This window comes from Cyprinodon variegatus, unplaced genomic scaffold (assembly GCF_000732505.1).
Source record: "Cyprinodon variegatus isolate N-32 unplaced genomic scaffold, C_variegatus-1.0 Scaffold291, whole genome shotgun sequence".
Lineage (NCBI taxonomy): Eukaryota > Metazoa > Chordata > Actinopteri > Cyprinodontiformes > Cyprinodontidae > Cyprinodon > Cyprinodon variegatus.
Genome location: NW_015150744.1, coordinates 838,272 through 860,543, shown reverse-complemented (window position 1 = coordinate 860,543; position 22,272 = coordinate 838,272). Strand labels below are relative to the sequence as shown.

General features: G+C 37.1%; 2 protein-coding genes across 2 annotated transcripts in view; both read right to left on the bottom strand.

Annotated features, from left to right (window-relative positions):
• Positions 1-9,229, bottom strand: part of dhrs11 (dehydrogenase/reductase (SDR family) member 11) — a 39,266-nt gene extending 30,037 nt beyond the window's left edge. The window contains exon 1 of the mRNA XM_015383682.1: positions 8,800-9,229. Coding sequence (XP_015239168.1) covers positions 8,800-8,931 — 132 coding nt within the window. The 5' untranslated portion in view covers positions 8,932-9,229. The remainder of the gene's footprint in view (positions 1-8,799) is intronic.
• A 6,815-nt stretch (positions 9,230-16,044) lies between these two features.
• ggnbp2 (gametogenetin binding protein 2) overlaps positions 16,045-22,272 on the bottom strand; it is an 11,146-nt gene continuing 4,918 nt past the window's right edge. The window contains exons 5-14 of the mRNA XM_015383641.1: positions 21,831-21,929; positions 20,689-20,802; positions 20,402-20,611; positions 19,101-19,275; positions 18,820-19,008; positions 18,613-18,730; positions 18,395-18,517; positions 17,146-17,291; positions 16,845-17,057; positions 16,045-16,739 (exon numbers count right to left, since the gene is read on the bottom strand). Of these exons, the coding sequence (XP_015239127.1) occupies positions 16,536-16,739; positions 16,845-17,057; positions 17,146-17,291; positions 18,395-18,517; positions 18,613-18,730; positions 18,820-19,008; positions 19,101-19,275; positions 20,402-20,611; positions 20,689-20,802; positions 21,831-21,929 (1,591 nt within the window). The 3' untranslated portion in view covers positions 16,045-16,535. The remainder of the gene's footprint in view (positions 16,740-16,844; positions 17,058-17,145; positions 17,292-18,394; positions 18,518-18,612; positions 18,731-18,819; positions 19,009-19,100; positions 19,276-20,401; positions 20,612-20,688; positions 20,803-21,830; positions 21,930-22,272) is intronic.

Below are 22,272 nucleotides of genomic sequence, written 5' to 3'. Positions count from 1 at the left end.
TTAATACTAGACACATCTGTCTGACAAACTGAACTAAAGAAAAGCTAATTTTGTTTAATCTGAAGCTGAAGCAGTGACAGCTCTGAATTTGGCATCTCCTTTCCTCAAATCTTCAAATGCCAGTTCCATAAAAGCTGTTTCTTAAGAGAGGAAGGTTACTTCTAAACAAATGTCCCTTCCGTCTTACAAGATAAAGAAAATCTCTGTCCTTCAACTGAAAGCGCACACTGTTCATAGAAATATCAATAAGCACAAACTTTCCTGTGTAATGGTTTCCAAAGCGTGCTCAGACAGGGATGCAAGTGCTACATTCCTCACCAATGTACTACCACTGAATTTGATTATGTGACCGACCCCACCCTGCAGCTCCTCTCATGGCCCCATGGATCTCCTCAACGCGAGCCCTGACCTGCAGATAAGCACTGAAAACATTATGCTGTTTGTGCTGATCTTAGATTAAAAGTTGCAGACCGATGCTTAAGCTGTTAAAATCTGACAGCTGTAAACATGCAAATCCATAAATTTGTTGTGCAGAATCTATTCTCAAACCCCTGAATGTTTTCTAAAGGTCTGATCGTCATAAAAACTGTTATGTTGGGGTGCAATATTGCAGGTTTCTAGCTGATCACCAATCTTATAAAAGCAGAATATGCAGTTCTGATTTCGAGCGTTACTAATATTTTTTTTTTCTATAATTGCCAATGTCAGTTTTTAAAAGATCCTTTAAGTTCTTGATCTTATCGTACCTGAAAACATTGAATAATACCTTTGAAACAATAAGAAATGCTTAACTGCCCATTAGGGAGTTATATCAACTATGAAAGTTTAGTGTAAAGATTTGTACATACAGGATTATTTTTTTTTTTAGGCCTATCCCGATGGAAATTATTTTGACTTCAGTCTAACTGATCACCCAATTTAGGGCCCTTTCACACCTTGATGATTTAGCCAGCGTATGCCTGACGTCCCAGAATCTCCTAAAACGCTGGCATAAGCTGAACTTTCTATGTATTTTTTCAAATTTTGGGAGCGTACGTAGCGTATTCACGAGTCCAGAGTGTATGTCCAACGATAGCCTTATGCACAACGCACAGCAGCGTCATGCCCATGAAATGTCACAAGCCAGTGTCCCGAGGGGGGCAGCGATGCGCCCAGAGGTGCCTGTCCTGTATAAAAAGATTTATTTGATTGCGGTATTTAACTAGCTGCTGTTTACCCACCCACAAAAAAATTATGAAAAAGAAAGAAAGAAGGTTTGCAGTCGCAGCAGATTCAGCGTCATGTCTGCTAGGAAGTTTGTTGGCCATGGGCGTGAACGCAGGGAGGATCCATCACACTCCCCTTCTTGCTCATCCTATGATGGGGATGCAGTCTGGGGGAGAACTGATGGTTTCCTCCTATGAAAGCCCCTTTCATACTAAAACGCTGCTAATACGCCATTAAACAGTAGCTGTACGTTGGAAACACGTTCAGCTGTCGTCTGGAACACTTCAAATATGTTGATATGCATTGGAGATAAATTCTTGATAAGTTACAAATAAGTTATGCACACATTACTCATAGGTTTTGGATAAGCTTAACACCACAACTTATGAGTAACTTACACTTAACGTATGTCAGATAAGTTACCTGTAACTTATGCACCACGTCTGAGAATACCTTGGCATACATCAGGCGTACGACGTATGCCAGCGTGTTTCAGCGTGCTCATAACTTATACAAAAATTATCCATAACTTATCCAACGTACGCCAGCTTTTTTTGACAAGATTTTTTTTACCTCAGTCATACGTTGGTCTAAATCGTCAAGGTGTGACAGGGGCTGTAGATTGAAATTTGGGGTTGATTCTTTTAGCCTTTGGGCTTTTTCTTTCTCTTGTTTAAGCAATGAAATAACAAAATAACAACAAATATTACACAGGTGTCAATTAAAACAATAAAATATTACAAAGTGGGGCTGAACAATAAAACCAAAAATCTAAATTGCGATTATTTCCAGCCAATATTGCGATTTTATTGCGTTAATGCTCTAAGAACAAGCTTGTCAATGTTTTCCTCCAGTGTTTCAGTTTCTCATGACCTTGAAAGCCTGATTGTCCAGAATCCAGTGTTGCACGATTTTACTGTTAAACTTGCACAAACATGTTTTTACTTCTACTATAATGCATTAATCGAGGTGCTAGCTGCAACTCTGTCTTACCTTACCCATGTTAATCGTATTACTGACAACTGCAGGACTGGAACAAGAAATTTAGTGCTTTACTGTTGTTAAAAGTACAGTTATTAAAAATGTATTTCCTCTGCGATTTGATAATTGCATTTTTATAAATTGCGATTATATTACAAATGCAATTAATTGCCCAGCCCTGTTAAAAAGCCAAAGAAAACATTAATGGTGGTTAGCAAATGGAAGGAGTGGAAATGTAAGTGCCTTATGTGATCTTGAGGCAGGGCTGCTGAATGTACTAATGAGTCGTCTAACATATGCATCGACCAACACCAGTACACAAAATAAATATCTCAAATATTGGCCAAAAAATTTGGGAAAAAAAATGATTTATGATATTGACAGTATGGGATTTTCACACATTTTGCAGAGGTGGATGAGGTTGGTTTCACATCCTAATTTCGGTCGCTCACAATTAAGGAAATCAATGCCGATTGATTGGCATAGATTCTCTTACTATCAAGTGATCACCATTATAAACTGGTGTTTATGGAGAAGTAGTGAGAAGAATCAACCTTTACAAGCAGTGTAGGGTACAAGAGAAATGTGGAAAAAAATGGCCTACACCCAAAAGTGGGTGTTCAGCAGAAGCTATCACTGATGAGAAAACATTTAAAAAATGTATAGAATTGAGATACTTTTGCAAGCTACAGTGCAAATACTGTACAAGATAAAAACAGTGACTGGGTTGTAAGCATTTATGTTCACATTCCCATAACCGTGTCCTTCCTACAGGTTTAAAATATGCTGGGTGAGTGGAAAAAAAAAATAGACCCATGTGGGCTATGTGGGGCGCAACATAAAGGCTTCTAAAAGGAACCTAATATGGCAGAAGAATCAATATTCCTTTCAACAGCGGCTTCTTTCACTACTCCGAAAAAAGATTTTGCGAGCGTTAATGAGAAGCTGAGGCTCTGCCGCTTGGCTCTGCAGCCTTCATTCCTGCGCAGCGGCCATGGTGACCACACATCGCTCTCCAGAACCCGCCTGCCTACTCTGTATTCTCTCTGACAACAAAACAATGCTGCTGCCACAACTCTCCCATCCACTTTCTCAGAGTTGTTTATACAAACAACAGACAACTGTAATGTTTCTGCCGTTCCTCTTTGTCGTATCGGCTTTATTAGAGAGAGAACGTTTTATTTAGGAGCTTTCCTTCCTGAGGTAAAGTAATAAAAAAAGCCAGGGAGGAAGTTGAGAACAAATGCTTGGTGATGCATGGGTACATACATTACCCTGTGACAAGCATGTCAGGATTGGCACTAGTGCAAGGAAGGGTTTACAAAGAGGTGTAAGCGCAGCACTGGTTCACTCCCACTCTTTGGACAAACACTCTAAAAGATCCAAAGGAACTACAGAGATCATACTACCTTATACTCCGGTTATAGAAAGTAGAATATGAATCTCTTGGAAATGTTTATAGGAAAGGACTGTGTACAGTGGAGCTTTTTGACCTTTTTTAGGCTGACACAGGCTGTCACAGTTAACCATTGACAGGATGAAACCATGTGACCGCAGTATGAATGGAGGAAGCTGTGACACAACTCACACTCACTCTAAGCTGCTATAGGCAAGGGTGTGTGTTTATAATCAGAGAAGGAGGAAACGCTTGCAGAGGTAAAAAGAGACGCATTGGAGATAGATGAGATTATTCTATCTAGTTGAAATAAAGTAGGATAATAAAGAGGAATAAACTTAGATCAACACTTCTGCTTCCTAATTCTGTTCCTTGGTTTGATGAGCATAACTCCCCCGGTTTAAGGCTGTTATTTAAGACTATTTACACACAATATTAAAATAATGTGATCTAGCTGCTTTAGTTTCAAACTGAAAAAATTTCATATATTTTATATGTAAACTAAAAACTAGATTTAATTAAAGTTTTTGATGCAATGTGTTCATCTGAGATCAACCGATAAAAGTTTTTTAAGGTCGATGGCAATTATTTTGACAGTAGTTTAACCGATTCCTGATATGTGCTGCTGATTTTTTTAAATTCTCGCTTTTTCCTTACTAAAATTTATGTGACGAAGACAACACAATAAAAAAAAAGTTACTCAAGTGTCAGTTAAAAAAAAAAAAAGAAAGAAATCCTCCCAAACATTTCTCAACAAGTGATAAATCAACCAAAGTCTGCACCTAGCAGATGCCGATACTAGGAAAAAAAAAAAAACGCTAATATGGGACAAAAACATTGGCCGGCCGACATATCGGTCTATCTCAGCTTTTATTGCCAAAAATATGTCTGCTTATTCAGCTGTTCAAGACTATCAGTGAGAGTTTAGAAAGCTATTATTAGCTTCAAAGCAGCATTACTTAGGTGCAAGTGATGTGGAGATGGGGAAACAATTGTATTAATTGTGATAAATCGATTATTGAAATAATCGTCAACTAATTTAGTAATCATTGAATCGTTAACTGGAGTATAGAGACTCTAAAACATGCCTTTAGCTGATAGAGCAACACACTTAGAGGAGTAATTATACCAAGATTACAAAACAAAACAAAAAATACATAAACATTTTGCATTTAGGATAAAAAAAATAAAAAATTGTGCACCAATATGCCCTATCCAGAACTCCGATTTTCATAATAATTGTTAGTTGCAGCCCTAAAAATTTTGAATGATAAAAATCAGTGTTAGCAAGGAATAATAATGGTATCCTTTCTTCTGCAAGATGATTGGCTGTTTGTAGCAACAGGTTGGAGGAGGTTGGGGTTGTCTCTAAAAGGAAACATGCAATAATTGAGCTTTTATTCAAAAAGAATAACTATGACCTAATGAAATTTAGCAATTATGTTAGTTCAACTAAATTATATGATCTTACAACAACATTGTATATAGTTTTGACTATTTCTGTTCAGCTGGTTTCATTGATTATTTGTTTAACCTGATCTAAAATGAGTTCAAATTGCTAGATTAGTTTCATTGGTTGAACTGTTTACAGTAAAGCAGGTATTATCCTGATTCTATTGCAGCTACACTGATTCTGTGATCATTACTCTGTAAACAGCTAAACAAGCTATGCTTCATTACAGTCTGTCGTTTCAGTAACTACTCACAACATAATATGCAACAATAAAAACAAAACATCAAAAACAACAAACTGGTCTACAGATATTAACATTCACAACAATATAAGTTATAACAATGTTTAATTAACCTTTGGGATAAATAAACTATTATTGAATGTATTAAAAAGTGTCAGAAACAGTGAAAGGTGGAGCTAACTTTAAAGGGTTTCTTTCAAAACCTCAAAATCTTCCCTTGGAGGTTTAAACCTCCGAGACTCCATTTCTCTAAGTGTATAGAGCTTTTTGCTGCACACTGCTGGTCAACTGGTTGAAACAGGGCTCTCATACTTCTCTCATATTCAAAGAAACTGACCAATTTGATTACATTTTTGGATCCTGGCTTTACATAAAATGATTGTGACTAGAGGAAACCTGGCAAACAGAAGGAACAAAGCTGGTTTGGGACGTTTATTTAGAAGCAGTTTTAAATCGTGAGATCAGCTGCGGTTCTTTACTCTGTTATCACGCCATAATTGATCCTAAAGCAGCCTTCGGCAAACACTGATACACTGAGGTGGTGCACTGCAGAACAAAAGCTGAGGTATTTAAACTCTACAGTGATAATAGTATCGCTTCTGATAAGTTATAGAAAGGTGGGCGTTTTAGACTTTTAAAACCAGTCTTGAAATCAATGGAACGACATGGGTGGGGTCTAATTATTGGGGAAAAAGATAACTTACTATTACTGTTTTAACGCACAACAAAAATATCAACCCTAGTTAACGGCTTTGATATTTATACAGAAATTACACGCAGAGATTATTCCTAGCAGACGGACTGAAGCTTTCCCATACAGTTAACCAACACCATAAAAAGCAATCTGGGTGGATATTAATTATTAGTCATAATTCATTCAACTCTTATCTGATGTTTGCAGTGTCTGTCAGAGAGTATGAAGCTTAATAAAAAACAGACACCATTCAGTTGCATTGCGAACAGATATCCACTTCAGTTAGAAACAGTCTTATGAAATTAATGCGTTTTGAGTCCAGCTACAACTCATTAACTGATGGCACTAACTCTAAAGTCAAACAAACAGCCTGATGTAACAAACCCCATCATGGCCGCAACTAGCAGCCAAAAAGTGTGACATGAAAGCTTGGATATTATTTCTAACAATGTATCTCTATATCAGGGGTGTTTACGGCTTTAATCATAGATTTCTAGGTTTTTTTTGTGTCTTAAAAAAATGAGGAAAAGAAATAGATGACTTAATAAAAGAAACTAAAGCTGAAGAATTGATAAACTCAGTAAAGGAACCTGTTGTATTGAAGGAGATCATGTGCAGCCATAAAACTAACTGATTGATTGACTTTATTGATCTCACAGTGGAGAAATGTACTGCTTACATCAGCTCAAATAGTCAAAGCAGAAGAAGAAGGTGTAGGATTATAATGCAGGGTTATTACTGGTGAGCTATGAACCTGCATCCTTAGACTTACCTGATAATGATCCATCTGTACTAGTAAAAGACTTATGATTCACTAAACAAGCTGTTGCCTATATGTAATTAGTAAAACTGCCAAACAGTACAAGTTGTGTCTAAAGCAGGGGGGGAGCTAGATGGGGGACCAGGGGTGGCCTTGGCCACCCTTAGCCAATAATTTGCCACCCCTACCATTTTTCCCCCTCTAATGGCAGCAGTAATACTCTCAAGTGGAATATTCAAAAAATTAAACATTTTTGTGGTTAATTATACACATCAATATACTAACATCAAAGATGATAATTACAGAATTCATGCTCTTTTCAAAACTAAATTTTGTGTTTTATGGGGTAAAGAGATAATTATGTGTATATGTGTCTCTGCAAGTCATCTAGGAGTCTTCGGTGAAATCATAAATAAATATTTTAATAAAAACTTATTAGATAATCAATTTATGTAAATATTAGTGCAGCTAAATATCAATGTTATGCAGAATGTTTATTGATACAAAAGGTTAAGTAATGACAATGATGATTGATTTACGCCCCAGACTCAAAACTGAGTTTTATCCACTATATCTTTTATCTAGAAATTACGGATGTTTAAATATATGTGTCTATTTGTTAGCAAAGGCTGTAGAAAAGTATAGTTTGTCTTTATTTAGAAAATATGGATGTTTTGGTTACTTTTCCTGTTAGAACAGTGTAGATTGACCCAGAGGTTCTGGCGCCTATCAGCTTTCGGCCACCCCTCAGTGTAAAATATTTCTGGCTACGCCTCTGGTCTAAAGTTTAAGTCATTATCAAACAGAATAACTATGACCTAGTGTGGTTTAGTAATTGTGTTAATTCAACTAAATTATATCTTACAACAAAATTATATATAATTTGGACTCATTTTGTTCAGCTGGTTTCATTGATTATTTGTTTAACTTGAAAAATGAGTTCAAATTGCTAGATTGGTTTTAGTGGTTTAATCCTTTACAGTACAGCAGGTATTATCCTGACTCTATTGCAGCTACACTGATTCATAGATAGTGGGTTATCCTGAGCTATCTCTATAGTTATGCTGCTATAGGATTAGACTTCTGGAGGACATAGGGACCCCTATTTCTATCTTTATTATCCCACTCTGCAGAATCTGTTAGTTCAATCTCTAACGTTCTGCTCTCTCTGCTTTTTCTCATAGTAGCTTCGCCTCGTCTATTCCTGTTTGGCTGTGACTCCATCCTGGAGAGAAACATCAGCTGTGCTGCTGCCAACACCTTATTTATAGATGTTGGAGATCAGCCTGTTTTCCAGTGTAGTCCTGTTTTTCTAGCTGTGACTGGCTGGATGTGCTCTCTTCATCCTCTGACATGGGAGCTGGCTCAGAGCTCGTCTGCCTGGCTTTGTGTTTCCTGGACGGGGCCGTCTTTTACAGCTGCTTTCTGTATCTCTGCTTCTGTCTCCTTGAACCCCAGTCGGCCTCGGCAGGTGGCCATTCACACTGAGCCTGGTTCTGCTGGAGGTTTCTTCCTGTTAAAAGAGAGTTTTTCCTCTCCACTGTCGCTAAAAGCATGCTTAGTGTGAGGGGTTATTGAATCAATTTGACAGTATGATCTTGTGAACTGTAAAGTACTTGAGATGACATTTGTTGTGAATTGGCGCTATAGAAATAAATTGAATAGAATCAACAGATAACAGAAGTGATTACATGTTAAAGGTGGGATGGGCAATGTAAAGTGGTATGGATCCAGTTGGATTAACTATGATCAGATGGTGAAACCCTGCAGCTAAAGGGTTAAATAAGATATAATTAAAAACTAACCATCGTTTTGTTGTTGTTTTTTTTCCGTTAAATTAGACGTCTCAGACTTTTTTTAAAAATTATATTTAATACAAAAATAACTACATCGTCTGCCTCCCTGTGTTTCACTCCCTGGATGACGACTTTATAACAAGCAAGAGGCTAAAGGTCTGTAGCTTTAATGGAGCTAACGTTAGCTAGCCGTTAATGTTAGATAGCGGGAAAGGTGTTGCTCTGACAACCACTAATTTCCCTTTTTTTTTATAACATTTTTCAGAACCTACCTCAATTTTGTCGACATTCCTGGCACAGCCGACAACCCTCATGCCCTGCTGGACCAGAGCCCGAGTTATAGCCGCTCCAATCCCGACCGAGGCTCCGGTTACCAGGGCCACTCTGCCTTTCCAGCGCTCCATCTTCACCGGCTCCGTGTCCGAAGCGAACCTACAGCTCAGCTCAGCTCGGTCTCCTCGCGCTGCTCTCCTGCCAAGTCTCACAATCAGGCTGCCGCGCTTGAAGATGTCGCGGGGTTACGTTCGGTATCCGCAACTCGGGATGTACTCGATCCGGAGTCCCGCATCAAACTGTGTGGCACCCGGCACTACGGCAGCAATAAGGGGTCGTAAAGATCGATCCATGCGCCTCTCAGAGCAAAATATCAAGAGTCCGGCAGCGTTGGGATTGTTTGGTTCACTTCACCTCCCACTTTCATCGCCAGCCTCAGGGCTGGGGAGGCGTCGATTCTGGCTCATCGGCGCCACCTAGTGGAGAGGCTTTGAAAATAACATAATATGTCATTGATTTATGGGACTTTTTGTTTTTAATTTCACAAAACACACATTACACAATCTTTCAGAGGACTGGTGCTGGGGAACAGTTAGGATTATGGTGACAAATAACAATAATAAAGCAAATATGAAGGATCAGAGCAAATAATTACAATTCAGTTTAAAAATATTTATTGATCCTTTTGGTCTGTACATGTGTATATAAATGACTCACAAATGTTTTATATCTTTTTGATCTTGTGGGTAGACGCACAGTAGGGTGTGGGGAGGGGGGGTGTAATTTGTAATGTTAAAAAAAAAATTGCCAAGAATGTAATTGTTTGTTTTGTGTTTAATAAAAATAGATCTTTATATATATATATATCTATATATATATCTATAGATATATATATAGATATATATATATATCTATATATATATATATAATTATAGTCGATAGTCGTTGATAGCTGGAGGCAGGAAGGATCTTCTGTAGCAGTCTGTCTTGCACCTGCTCTGGAGAGGCCTCTGACTTAAGACGCTCTGCTGATAATCTGGTTCAGTTTGTGTTCACCACTTGTCGCTTATTCTTTTTTCTTATGCTTAAATTTAAACATTAGTTTGCAACTTTGCTTCACTTACTATCCCGGGTTTGTTTGTGTTAGCATTATGTTGCAGTTTCCATCTATTTATGTTTGGGTTAAAGCTATTACTTCTGGATTATTGGTTGAAATTGTCTATTTTGTTTCAAAATATATTCATGGTATTTGTTTTCTTTTTTACTCCTCATTGTTTGTTCAAGTATTACTGCTAAATTGGCTTGATGATGTCATCAATTACCTTGTCTTGTTTTGTTTAATGGCGGTTGGCAAACAACTTTTCGCTTCATTACCGCCACTAACTGGTGAGGAGTGTGGATCAGAATGGCCCTATTCATAAAGATACTTGTATTTATTTATCTATATATCTATATCTATAATACTATTTTACAATACTACATCCTCCTAATTATTCCTGTTATTATTAAATATTTAAATAAATATTGATAACATTTTTTTGACTTTTTCTGCAAATGTCTATCAAATCGAAATTCACTTTCTCCTTACTTAGGTCTCTAACCAAATTCTTTCTTTCTTCTTCATACTTCTTACATCCTATAAAACCATCTTCTTCTCCTTTCTTCTTCCCATTGTTTTTTCCACATTTCCTTCATCCTTTGTTAAATAATGCTTTTCGTTTCTGTCTTACTTAAGTTAATCATCATATCAATGGTTTTTATTTTGTGATGCTTCTTAGCAATCTTGTCTGCAATTTCATTTCCTTTAATCCGTCACTTACCTTGCTGGATTCTACCTTTGGAGTAATGCTTTGTTTGTTTTTCTTTAAAGTAACTTTTTGAGTTATCTTGTATCACATTGTTTATTTTGCAGACTATTTCTTTGTGTAAGTGAGTTTGTAAATTAGATTAATAATTTTATTCTTGTTTCTCTTGCCAATTGGTTATTTAAGCACTGAGCTCTTGGAAGCTCAGAAAGGGTTGTCAGAGTGAAAAGTGCTGAATAAAAGACAACAGAGAAATCAGGAAACAGTGGCTGAAGCTGTTTTCTTTTTGGGTTTTTTTTTTGTACACCTTACTGATCCTCGACCAAACTACTTGACAAACATATATGATAAAGAGGTTGATTACTGTTGTCCAGTGGTGGTTCGATATGAAATTTACCAGGGTGAGGCTAGTGTCTTTTCCTGGGGGACAGAAAAAAAAGAAAAACAGAGAACAACTCATCCGTTGGTATATTTAGTGAGCCACAAAGTCAATGTTGCAAACACCTGAAACAACAGATGAAACCTGTGAACTTTTATTAATCCGACTGGAGCTTAAAGCTGACTGTAATTGCTAATTAACTGTTAAAAAAAGTTGTAAAGGTGACATAATAAATCTATCCAAGGGACAAATCTTTTCGGGTTCCTCTGTATTACACAGATTTAATATTACACTCCAACAACTGATCTACATAGGTGAAGATTTCTTACAATAAGTGCATCTTCGCTCAATTCTAGTAGGAAAATAAGATGATTAGCAAAAGGAATGAGTATCTCTGCTCTTATAATTAGATATGATGCACTGGATATATATATATGCGCTGTTGCCCATAATGTTTTTTCTCTTTATTAAGAATACTTCTTTGCGTTATCTTCCTGTATTTTAATCATGTAAAGCACTTTGCATTGTCTTTGTACTGAATTGTGCTATACAAATAAATTTGCCTTGCCTTGCCTTGCCTAGTCACCCCAAAAGGTTCCCAAAAAATGATCAAATGGGAGGGAGAGTCTTTCCATGTTCAGCATGTGGTATTTTGCAAGTAAAAAACAAAAACAATATTTACCACATCAGAAGTTTCACTATCAAGACCATTGACATAGTACTCGATATGGTTGGTTAAAAACCTGGAATATTTTGCATTTTCAGAGATAACCACTCTTTGATATCTCTCTAGAATTTATTTAAGTTAGGACAAGTGAAGAACTATTGAAGGAATTCAACAGGACAGATCCAACTACGTTAAATTCAAACCCTTTGTGTAAAAAAAAAAAAACAGCAACTGGGTAAATTTTAATTTTTTTAAAGTGAGTCTCTTTTACCTTGGGTGCAAGCGGCACATTAATGTACCTTGAGAAAGCCTTTCAGCTGTGTTCAAATCTACGGTTTTCATTTTTCTGTTATAATCAAATAACTTGGATTAAAATGAAGACATAAGGACAGGCGTGTTGCACTTTCTAACAGTTAGATTACTGTCCTTTACCTGCAGCTTGGGTTGACCTGGAATGAGAGTAGAGTACCTCAATTTGTTTTGTATAAAATTATCAAAGGAAACAGGAAGACCTTTACACACTTCGATATATTCATGATTTTTACAGTTCAGACTAAATTTGTCAGCAAATCCACTGTGGGTTAACAAAACTTCATAACTGTCCACTGTCTCCTTGGCTTCACCTTGGCCCAACTGTGGATCTGCTTTTCTCATATCTCCTTCAAAATAGTCAGTTATCATGAGCTATTTTCTATATTTGTGCTGCTATATGCTTAGGCTGCTGGAGGACATAGGGACAACTTTTCCTCATCTTGCTTCGTTCTATCTCTATTCTCCCAGTATGCACTATTTGTTAAGTTCCACTCATAACTTTATGCTTTCTGCTTTTTCTCATCATAGTAGCTTCATGCGGTCTGTTCCTGTTCGGCTGTGACTCCATCCTGAATTGAAACATCAGCTGTGCTGCTGCCATCGACATCATCGTTAACTTGAAATAACATTTATAGGGATTATAGAGGTTGTTCAATCCAATGAAATACATCAGTGGCTGCTATTAACTCATGATGATACTAGGAGTGAGTTTACCAAGGGCTCAAAAATAAGGGGAGCACTGACAATGCAAAGCATGTTGCACACTATCCTATTCTAGCAACTTTAGCTAACAGCAACAAGTGGCTTAGCTGTATAACTTAGTCCATCATTTGTTTATTTTTCACTTTTTAATTTGTGTCATAAGTTGTTTTTTTTAAAGTTTTGCTGCTAGTGTTTAACATGACTCAGATCTGTGTTCGATTACACTGGTCTTTCTCAGGGACCCAGAAGAAAATTCTGTTTCTTGCCATCCAGAGGTAAGAAATGTAATTTTAATACAATAAAATACAGTTTCAAAGCAAATTAAGTTTCAAATGATTAAATACAATTTTAATGTAGTGAAGTTTAATTTCAAACTAATACTTTAAATTTTGAATTTTGCGTATCAGATGGATTCTTATTCAGATTCTGTTGGCACAATTTTTTTTTTGCCCTATGAGGATATTTGGGTCATTTACTTGGCATGTATCTTATTTAACTAGCACTTGCAATTCTACTGAAGAATCATGTTCCATATTGATATTGAAAAAAGGACGTTTTTCATTAACATATTTTTCAATAATTTTTATTTATTGTCTGCTATAAAAGTGGTATTGTGTGTTGAATATTTTCCTGAGTATCAATACCAAGTTTAAACTTTTAGTATTGTGACAACCCTACTGCTTATATATTAGTGTGGGTGTGTGGTGGGAGTGTTGAATTCCACTTTCAGAAGAAGACAACAGTGTCAATTGTCCACGGTCCATGGGGGAGGACACTACCAGCTCACCCCTGCTTCAAATTATGCTAAACAATACTTTTTCAAACAGGACTAAGTTGCAGAAAACTTTTTAATCACTAACTTCTGCAATAACTTCTTGGTTTTTTTGCCCCCCCTTGTAGTAGGAAACAAGAAAAAGTAGGAAATCTAAAAATAATTTGGCCATTAAAAACCTTTAAGCTCTACTAAACTGAAAAATACTCAGTCTGCATAGTGAGTACGTTCCACAGGATCCATGACGGAGTAATGCACCAGACTTTACAAACAGACTCACTCTACTTTTAGCATTTATGAGCTAAAATATTGTTGAGTTTGTTAACGCTATCAGAACATGAGACTCTCATTTTAATACACAGTAAGTTTAACTGCTTCAGTGTCTTCAGATATGAGCATCTTTATTCAAATATGGTTTGGTAAACAGATTTTAGGATCAAGGAACAAAGAGTCAAAATTTAAAGCCTCTATTTCATACATTTGGATACAAAACAAAGAAATAAGTTTTATATAACAAATAAATCTGATTAATAAATCTAAGCATACACTCTGACCTTACATGGAAATTAGTGTTTTCACTGAATTGGGGGTAGTGTTGCACCGCTGCCATTTTTTGGCCCGATACCGATACCTGGCTGTGCAGTACTGGCCAATACCTATATCATCTGTTTGAAATTGATGTTTGTGTGTGTATATAGGAAATGCATGAAGATCTTTAAACTACTTCGATATAAAATAATTGCCATCATGACTTTGTCAAGCTGCTGACTACCTTTATGAAGCAGGAAAAGGACTAATACAAAGTGAATCCAGTAGAGCTTTTTATTTCCTACCTGGAATGTGACATTAGCTGAATAAACTTTTGGCTCTCAAAATGGTATCGGTGTCCTATTTGTTGGTACTCGCCGATACCAATAGCACCATTTTAGCGCTGGATCGGTGCAACAGTAATTGTGGGACTGTAGTAGCATATATATATATATATATATATATATATGAACAAAAGCTCCTCTCCCTTGGAAATCATTTTCTAAATGTCAATTCCTCTTTTATTTATTTTATGACAAAGTATGTTATTTCAAAACTTTTTCTTCAGTCTCAAATAGTATTAGTTTTTGCTATCATGTGAAAATATGTTTTCTCTAATATATATATATATATATATATATATATATATTTTTTTTTTTTCCCCAGGTCGCGTTTTATGTTTAAATATAATAAAAACCCACAAAAAAAAAACTCCATACAATGTACGCCGGAACGACATATTTTAGTGACGGACTGTCCGTCACCAAAATCTTACCGACGCTTGACTCAATCGCAACTTTTTTCATTTCCATTAAAACATTTACTAGGCTACCACTGCACTACCCGAAATAAAATTAGAGTACCAGTACAGTACTATTGACCTGTCAATAGATAACTTTTCGTCAAAATATTCTCTTAAAATCTATGCATTTTATCCTATTATGGCCTAACACGCCTTTAACATTGTGTTGTATTTAATTTACTGATCAATCAAACTGCTGAGACAACTTTGTGCTTCCTCTGATCAATGTTGAAGGCGGCAAAGATAATGTCAACAGCACAGAGCCTACGTTTCCCTATATGTAGTTCTGCTGTGTGATTACTAATGAATTAACTTAATTCAATATATTCCTTTGGTCATGTTATTTTTATTTTACAGTGTCCTGTCTGGCTATGTGGCAATAAGAATAATTGTCTTGATGCCAAAAAGAGCTCAACAGATTTTACTTTCACAAGTGGAGCAGTACGGCTATCGCCATAGTGTTCCGCTTGATTTATGCATATAAATAGCTTTATTATAATTATGCAGGGAGTTTTACAGATTATGTGGACACTGCAAAGTAAGTAGAACAGGAAAGGAAAAACAGAAAAAAGAAAATATGAAAGAAAGAGGAGATAAAAGGGAGATCATGTTATTGTCAACCTTTCTAGGGGTACAATAATTTTCTTTCTAGGAGAGATGAGTTTATTTTTTTTTTAAATCATTCTGTTGAAGCATTTTTAAAAGGTGGTGCAACTTTAATCTGCCAACACTCCTAGAATTATTACATTTGTCAGATTCAAGTGACGTGTGTGACCATTGCGGGTTTTCCCTTCATTATAAAAGGGTTACTAACATGTTTATATATATATATACATACACATACACTTTTTTATACATTTTAATGGTAACAAGACTCCATCTTTATGATATTGGCATATATTGCCTAGTCTGTGTTGTCCTGTGAAAGAGTTGTAACATATTCCATGTACCCAGTTTTTTTTTTTTTTTTTTAATGGCAGCTGAAGATAGAAATGGACCTTTCTGCTAAACTAAGCAATAGCTCATGAATGAAATGCTGAATTCAAATCCAAAGAGGTCTAAAGAAATGCATGGTGGCTAGAGGATAGGCTATGTGCATGAAATGTGCATTTAAATAAGACGGCAGGCATCAGTAAGCTCAGGATATGTGTTGCAGATAAAAAGTTTCCAGTCCAAATTTCAAGCCTTGAACCTGAAGAAAACTGGTCAGGTGACATTATACTTAAACTTAGAAAATAAAAAAAGAAACATAATACATATTAATAAATATTCTTTATTTTGTAAATTTTCCACATTAGGTTCACACCCCAAATTTATTACAAATGGATGTTTATTCTCTGTAAAATTCATCTATTTATATTTCTCTACACATTTCAAGGTGCAACCTTTTAGCACTAGACTTAAGTGTCACCACTGAGAAGAAAAACAAATAAAAAGGAACAAAAATCATAAAAATAAGACTCCTGAAATGAATCCTCATCACAGCTTGCAACAATTGATTTCTTATTCGACTGTGCTCCAACCCCATAACCCAACACAAGACCAACAATAAATATCTCAGCTTGGTCAAAAAGAACAACTACATGTATGAATGTGGCAAATAGAGATGAACTGTGTCAGTGTACACGTGCAAAAGAGACAGAGATGTCGATAGGATACCAACCACATTGATTTCAGAGAAGACCCAACAAGACACCGAAGGCTACACCTGAAATGCATCTTTTCTAACAATCCCGCAGCAGTGCTTTTAGTTTCCCACTGGCAGATGTTACTTGACACTGGTTGAGGCAAACCGCTTTCCACAGACCGGCTTGCCCTCCTCAGTGGACCGACAGTAGTTGGTGAATTTCTCTTTTAGGAGCTGTCGATATTGGTGGCGGTTGCTGTAGAAGGATCGGTTTTGTTCTAAAAATGCCTGGATCTCATCCTGTGTCAGACCGCAATCCTCATCGGAAGTTATGTCGGAATCATCCTGAGTAAGGAACAGTGGTAAGGTGTTTACAAATCTTCCGAACTTTCATGCATTAATTAATACTTTTCTACCAACACAGGATATAATGGAGGAGAGGATTCTTACCAGAAGTTCCACTAGACTTATATTCGCCTTTGTAGGCCTTGTGCGAAGGCTGCAGTTGTTCTGATTTATTGTCCATGGCAAACGCAGAGCAATGTTGGTAAATCTATCAGCGCATTTAGAGGATAAGAATTCTTTGGTTCGACAGGTGTTTGCTGAGGTCAGATTGTGGCCTGCGGACTTCCCGTCTGACAGACAGCCTTCAGATTTGGGGCCCTGTAGAAACACGGCAGTGTTACCTCACACATGTTGCTTAATATTTTTGTCTGCAACTTGGAATTCTGCAACCCAGTTTGTTCCCAACCTGATCGCTGCAGAAGCTCTTGCTCTTTTTTTTCTTTTTACTCTTGGACTGACTCTTTTCCTCTGAGTGTGGCCAGCAGTCCACGCAGCTGTCGGTTCCGTCCTCCTCCTTGTCTTCAAAACACTGATTAACATTTGGATAATCCACTTGAAAAGATAAATAAAATACAATAAGTTCAGAGACCCACTGGAACATATCACAAATAAAAGACCAAGTTGCAGTTTTATCATCCATTGCCCATAATGCACCATCAATGAAATGCTCTAGATTCCCATTTGCAACCAATCCTGTTCAGCCTGACATCCTGATATATGTTCCAGGTCAACCAGTTGCCTTCAGAAGTCATCTCATTTTAAAAAGGGAGACTACATGTGTGCAATTTGGTCCAACTGTCCAATAAAGGCCACAGAGGTTTGTTAGAGAACATTGATAAACAAATGGAACAATTATGGCCACAAAACACAGCAAAGGGAAAAGGTAAACATGCAAAAGCTTTCTTTGATCAAACCGGATTATTCTAACCTTTTGGCCTAATTCAAGACGTGTGGATAAATGCAAACTCCACATCACGCTAAGGCATATGATCCCCTCTAGTGATCGACTGATACAGTTTTTTTAAGGTTGATGCTGATACCGGTCTAGCCAATATGAGCTGCTGGTTCTTTAGGCTGATATTTTTTTCTTTCCTCCGTTTACATGTCGGAATTGATACAAAAACAAATGTTGCACAAGTTTCAATAGAAAATAAATAAAATGTAAACAGTAGCAATAGATAACAAGTGGAGAAAGCAGCAATGCATTTGCTTTACATGATCTCAAGGCACGGCTGTTGAATGCACAAACAATTCTGTGATTTGCATGCATGTTTCAGTCCATATTGGGAAAAAAATTAAATTAACCGCTAATATTGGCCTGTCTCTAATCCTTCCAAAATGTCCCCTGCATTTCCTCAATGTTTATGATTTCAGTTGTTCTTCAATTAATGACTGAACAGGGTTATTTTAAAGGAGCAAAAGATTTAAATGCAAACAGATCGAATTTAACTGTGAAAAGTGGTACAAAAAAAGCGGTTTGCTTTTTGAGTCTCAACATAAATGTCTATCCTCCTGATCTTCATCAGTTAAACATAAAATAATAAGACTGTGTCCTTTCCTTCCACTTTAAAGTCACGCTCTTTATGCTTCTTTACACTGGCTGCAACATAAAATAAGGAAATGTATGAAGAGATTAGTTTCTGTTTAAATCTGACCTGTTTCATGGTTGCAAATCCCCTCTGAGCAGGCAACATCCGAGCCCTCTCGTGAACTCATCTCACTGCCTTCCATACTGGATGAGTAGCCCCAGTCGCTCGCGTTACTGATGTGGGACAAATCTGAAGACAACGACATCAAGCTCCGGCTCTTTATTCGTCCTCATAGACACACACAGCAGGACTAAGACATTCATTTTTTTGGTAAATGTTTATACCTTGCTTGGCGCTGTCTGAACAGTTACAGGGGGTGTTCCCGCTGGTGGCAGCCCCTTCCTCTTCCTCATCATTGCTTCCACAGGCCTTACAACTGCCCTCAACTGAATTAAAGGAACCCTATGGCAGCAAAAAGAGCTCAGTGAAATACAGACAATGATTCATCTTATAAACGCAGCCCAGAACACCTCCTGACCCTCCAATTTTACCTCATCAAGGATTTTCTCCTTATTCTCCGCCTGCTGTTCAGACATTTCAAAGCCACACTTGTTTTTGCGTCGATTTTTTCTTTTCTGCCTCTTCTTCTCCAGTTTCAGCTCTTTGGCCCTCTCCTCCTCCGACAGCTCCTCCACAAACTGCTCAAGCCGACTGATCCCCTGCATCTTCTCCACCGCCATCTGGAGGTCAGGGAAACATGGCGGTTAGAAAAAAAACACAGGGACACTGTGTGGCGTCCTCCACTGAACACGCAGCACAAAACCGAAGACACCTCAAAGCTTTTCCGTAGCGCGTCGACACCCAGATGGAACAATATCTGCCAGGTCTGTTCCTCAGCTCGTAGCTTCTGCCAGATTCTATGCAGTCGCTCGTAGAGATGAATGCCCAGGCAGGTCAGAACTTCCTCCTGTGCAACATCGATAGTTTTTGCATGCCTCTCTCTCCGCCTTTAAAAAAGGAATTTCATTATTAGTGCCATTACTAAAAAAACACCTGACAGGAACAAAGGGTTACACGTATTTATTATAACAACAAGTGCATGGGCGGTTCTAAACAGGGGCCAGGACCCCTATATTATGTACTGAGTACATAATATTAAAACATATTCTAATGATAACATGCACTGGAATAGACATAGTGACTGATTTTCTCTTTACAATTCTTTTTAATTATTTAAATATTGAGGTGAGAGCTTCATTCATAGGGATCACTGTTTCAATCTAAATGTTATTTTGAACCAAACTGATAGAAATACCTTCATGTGTTGCAGCTTAATATATCAGTGAATAAAACTGGTAATTATTGTTTAAAATTAAGTCAAAGATATATGTAAAATATTTCTGAATTATGAATTTACACTGACCTAATATGATAAAGAATGGGTTAATTTTTTATTTTAATAGAAATGTATTCAACATCTAATGATTGTATTTCCCCATGGAAGGGGATTCTAATTCTAAGGAAGTAAAATCAACATTTTTCAGTTTTCAATAATCGATTATTGAAATAATCGTCAACTAATTTAGTTATCGATTATCACTCACTGGAGTATATAGAGTCTAAAACATGCCTTTAGCTGACAAAGTAACCCACTTAGAGCAGCAACTATACCAAAAGTGTAAGAATTTATTTAAAAAAAAAAAAAAAAAAAGTTTTCATCTGTCGAAATGCTCCATCCAGAACTCCTTGAATGGATAAGCTTTATTCCACCTAGTTTAACTCTAAAGAAATCTTCATTAAGGAACCTTTTTCCATGTGATTATTAATGAAAAAAAAGATCAATAGTTTAATTGATTAGAAAAATAATTGTTAGCTGCTGCCCTAAGCTAAATGAAGGGGAAATTTCACTTCAGTCATAGCGCAGCTGCAAGCAGCTCTTTGGTTCCGAGGCTCTCCTAATATATGTCAATCAATAAACTATTGCCCATGCTTCTCTGTCTCCCTGTGAAAACGTGGACAGATATGGTGGTTCTATACCATATTTACGGTCTAGTATACTGTAATAGAATTCAACCTTATTGTTATTACACTGTACAAGTACAAAGTAACGAAATGTGATTAGATCCAACTTACTCGTAACCTCCCGAGAATTCAGGCTCCGCCCGGCCGAGTAAATGAGCGATGAAGTCCGTCTCACAGCACACGTGAATGTGCCGCTCGTGGGGGCAACAGCAGAGACCCTCATACAGAGCGGCGCAGTACCCCTTCTCCTCACTGGAATCCACCTCTCCAACCAGGATGTTATAAGCTCTGATCACTTTACTTTTACAGTCTGTGCAAAACCTGTTCAAGTCAGAGCCGGTCAGTTTCTCTTCAACATAAAGGAGCAGTGAGTATTATTGGTGAACATAAGAATATACCTGTGTTTACGCAAGTATGTCTCCAGTGTCTCCAGGAGACAGGCACTGTCGATCAGGACCACCTCATCCCTGCATTCTTGAGACATCAGCTCCCACACGTCCATCCAACTCCCCCTGCAACATTTATAACAATGTTATGACAACTTAGAGGCTTCTAGGAAATCTACAAAAACAGATTTTCTCAACACCTGGGAATGTGATGAGTACAGGGCAGTGGTGTACAGTGGTATAGCATACTTTGAGAGTCAACCAACAAAGGGTAAGATAATCGTTTCAAATTACAAAACATATGATTAGCAATGGGATTTTCTGGACAGTATCAAGCAAGTTGTTGCTCATAAAAACCAGCTGCAGCCTATTCTACAGTGATGTTTACAACGGCTGCCGTGGTCATTGTGTTCATGTTGTCTGTGTTTGTTATTTCAGGACATCAGAGCCTCGATCGAGAGCCCAGAAACTTAAGTGATACCAAAGTAAGAGAACATCAGGAATCCAAACCAACTTCCCATCTTCCGCCACATTTAATAGTCTAGAACAGGGGTCTTCAACATTTCCCAGGCCAAGGATCCCCAAACTGGTGGGATGGAGCAGGGCCCCCCCTCTGATTTTATATATAATCAATGAAATAGTGTTATATCAAACTGGTCCTATAGTCACTCTATTACAGATGGAGTAATGTAACTAAAGTAATTTCTCTCTGGGAATATTAAAGTATTTCTGATTCCTGGTTGATGGGACAGGTGTTGTGAATGAAACGGTGTCCAGCTTGAAAGAGCTCCTGTGTGTCGCTGAATGTGAGCATTGATGACTGGAAGACATCTTCTGCCGCCATTTATCTGTTTACTACAGTGTGTTGAATTCATGATAATGAGGATTTAAAGACATTTTAATTAGAGTCAAGAATTGCAAGGGGGATATAAATAAGAAAAAAAAAAAAAGTCTAATCAAGCAAAACTTTTGCGACCCCCATGCAGTACCTCCGTGGACCCCCTAGTGGTCACGGACCCCTGTTGAAGACCTACGGTCTAGATTTTAACAAATTTTTGTCTATTGTTGAACAAATTTTTCCAAAAAAAGAGAAGCGAATCAGACTTGTAAAAGAAAAAAAAAAGGAAAAAGTTCAAACTGTGCACATTACTTACCCCAATGGCTTAGGTTTGTGAGTGTCTAAGGAGTGCAACTGGCAGCGTTTATTCTTTTTACTTTTAGGAATGGCATCAATCATGTCATTCAGCTTTGACCTGCAAATCGATAAATGACAATTAAACAACCATCAGGATTTGGATACAATAGTAAAGAAAACCTAATCTAGACATGCGTTTTTATGAATTCTTCCTGCGTAATATAACCTCTCATTTCATTACTTGTATTATTTTTTTCTTTATTTCATTTTACATCTGTGTCATTAATACTTAACTGTGTTTATTTGGGTCGAAAAGATTAACTGGGGACATGAGCTTTAAATTAGCCTTTGGCTAGAAGCCCTAAAAATATTTAATTGTATTGTCCGTATATAAATAAGAAATAAAGTACAGTAGTTTGCAAAAATACATTTGAATGTTAACGTATTTTGTCAGGTAAACA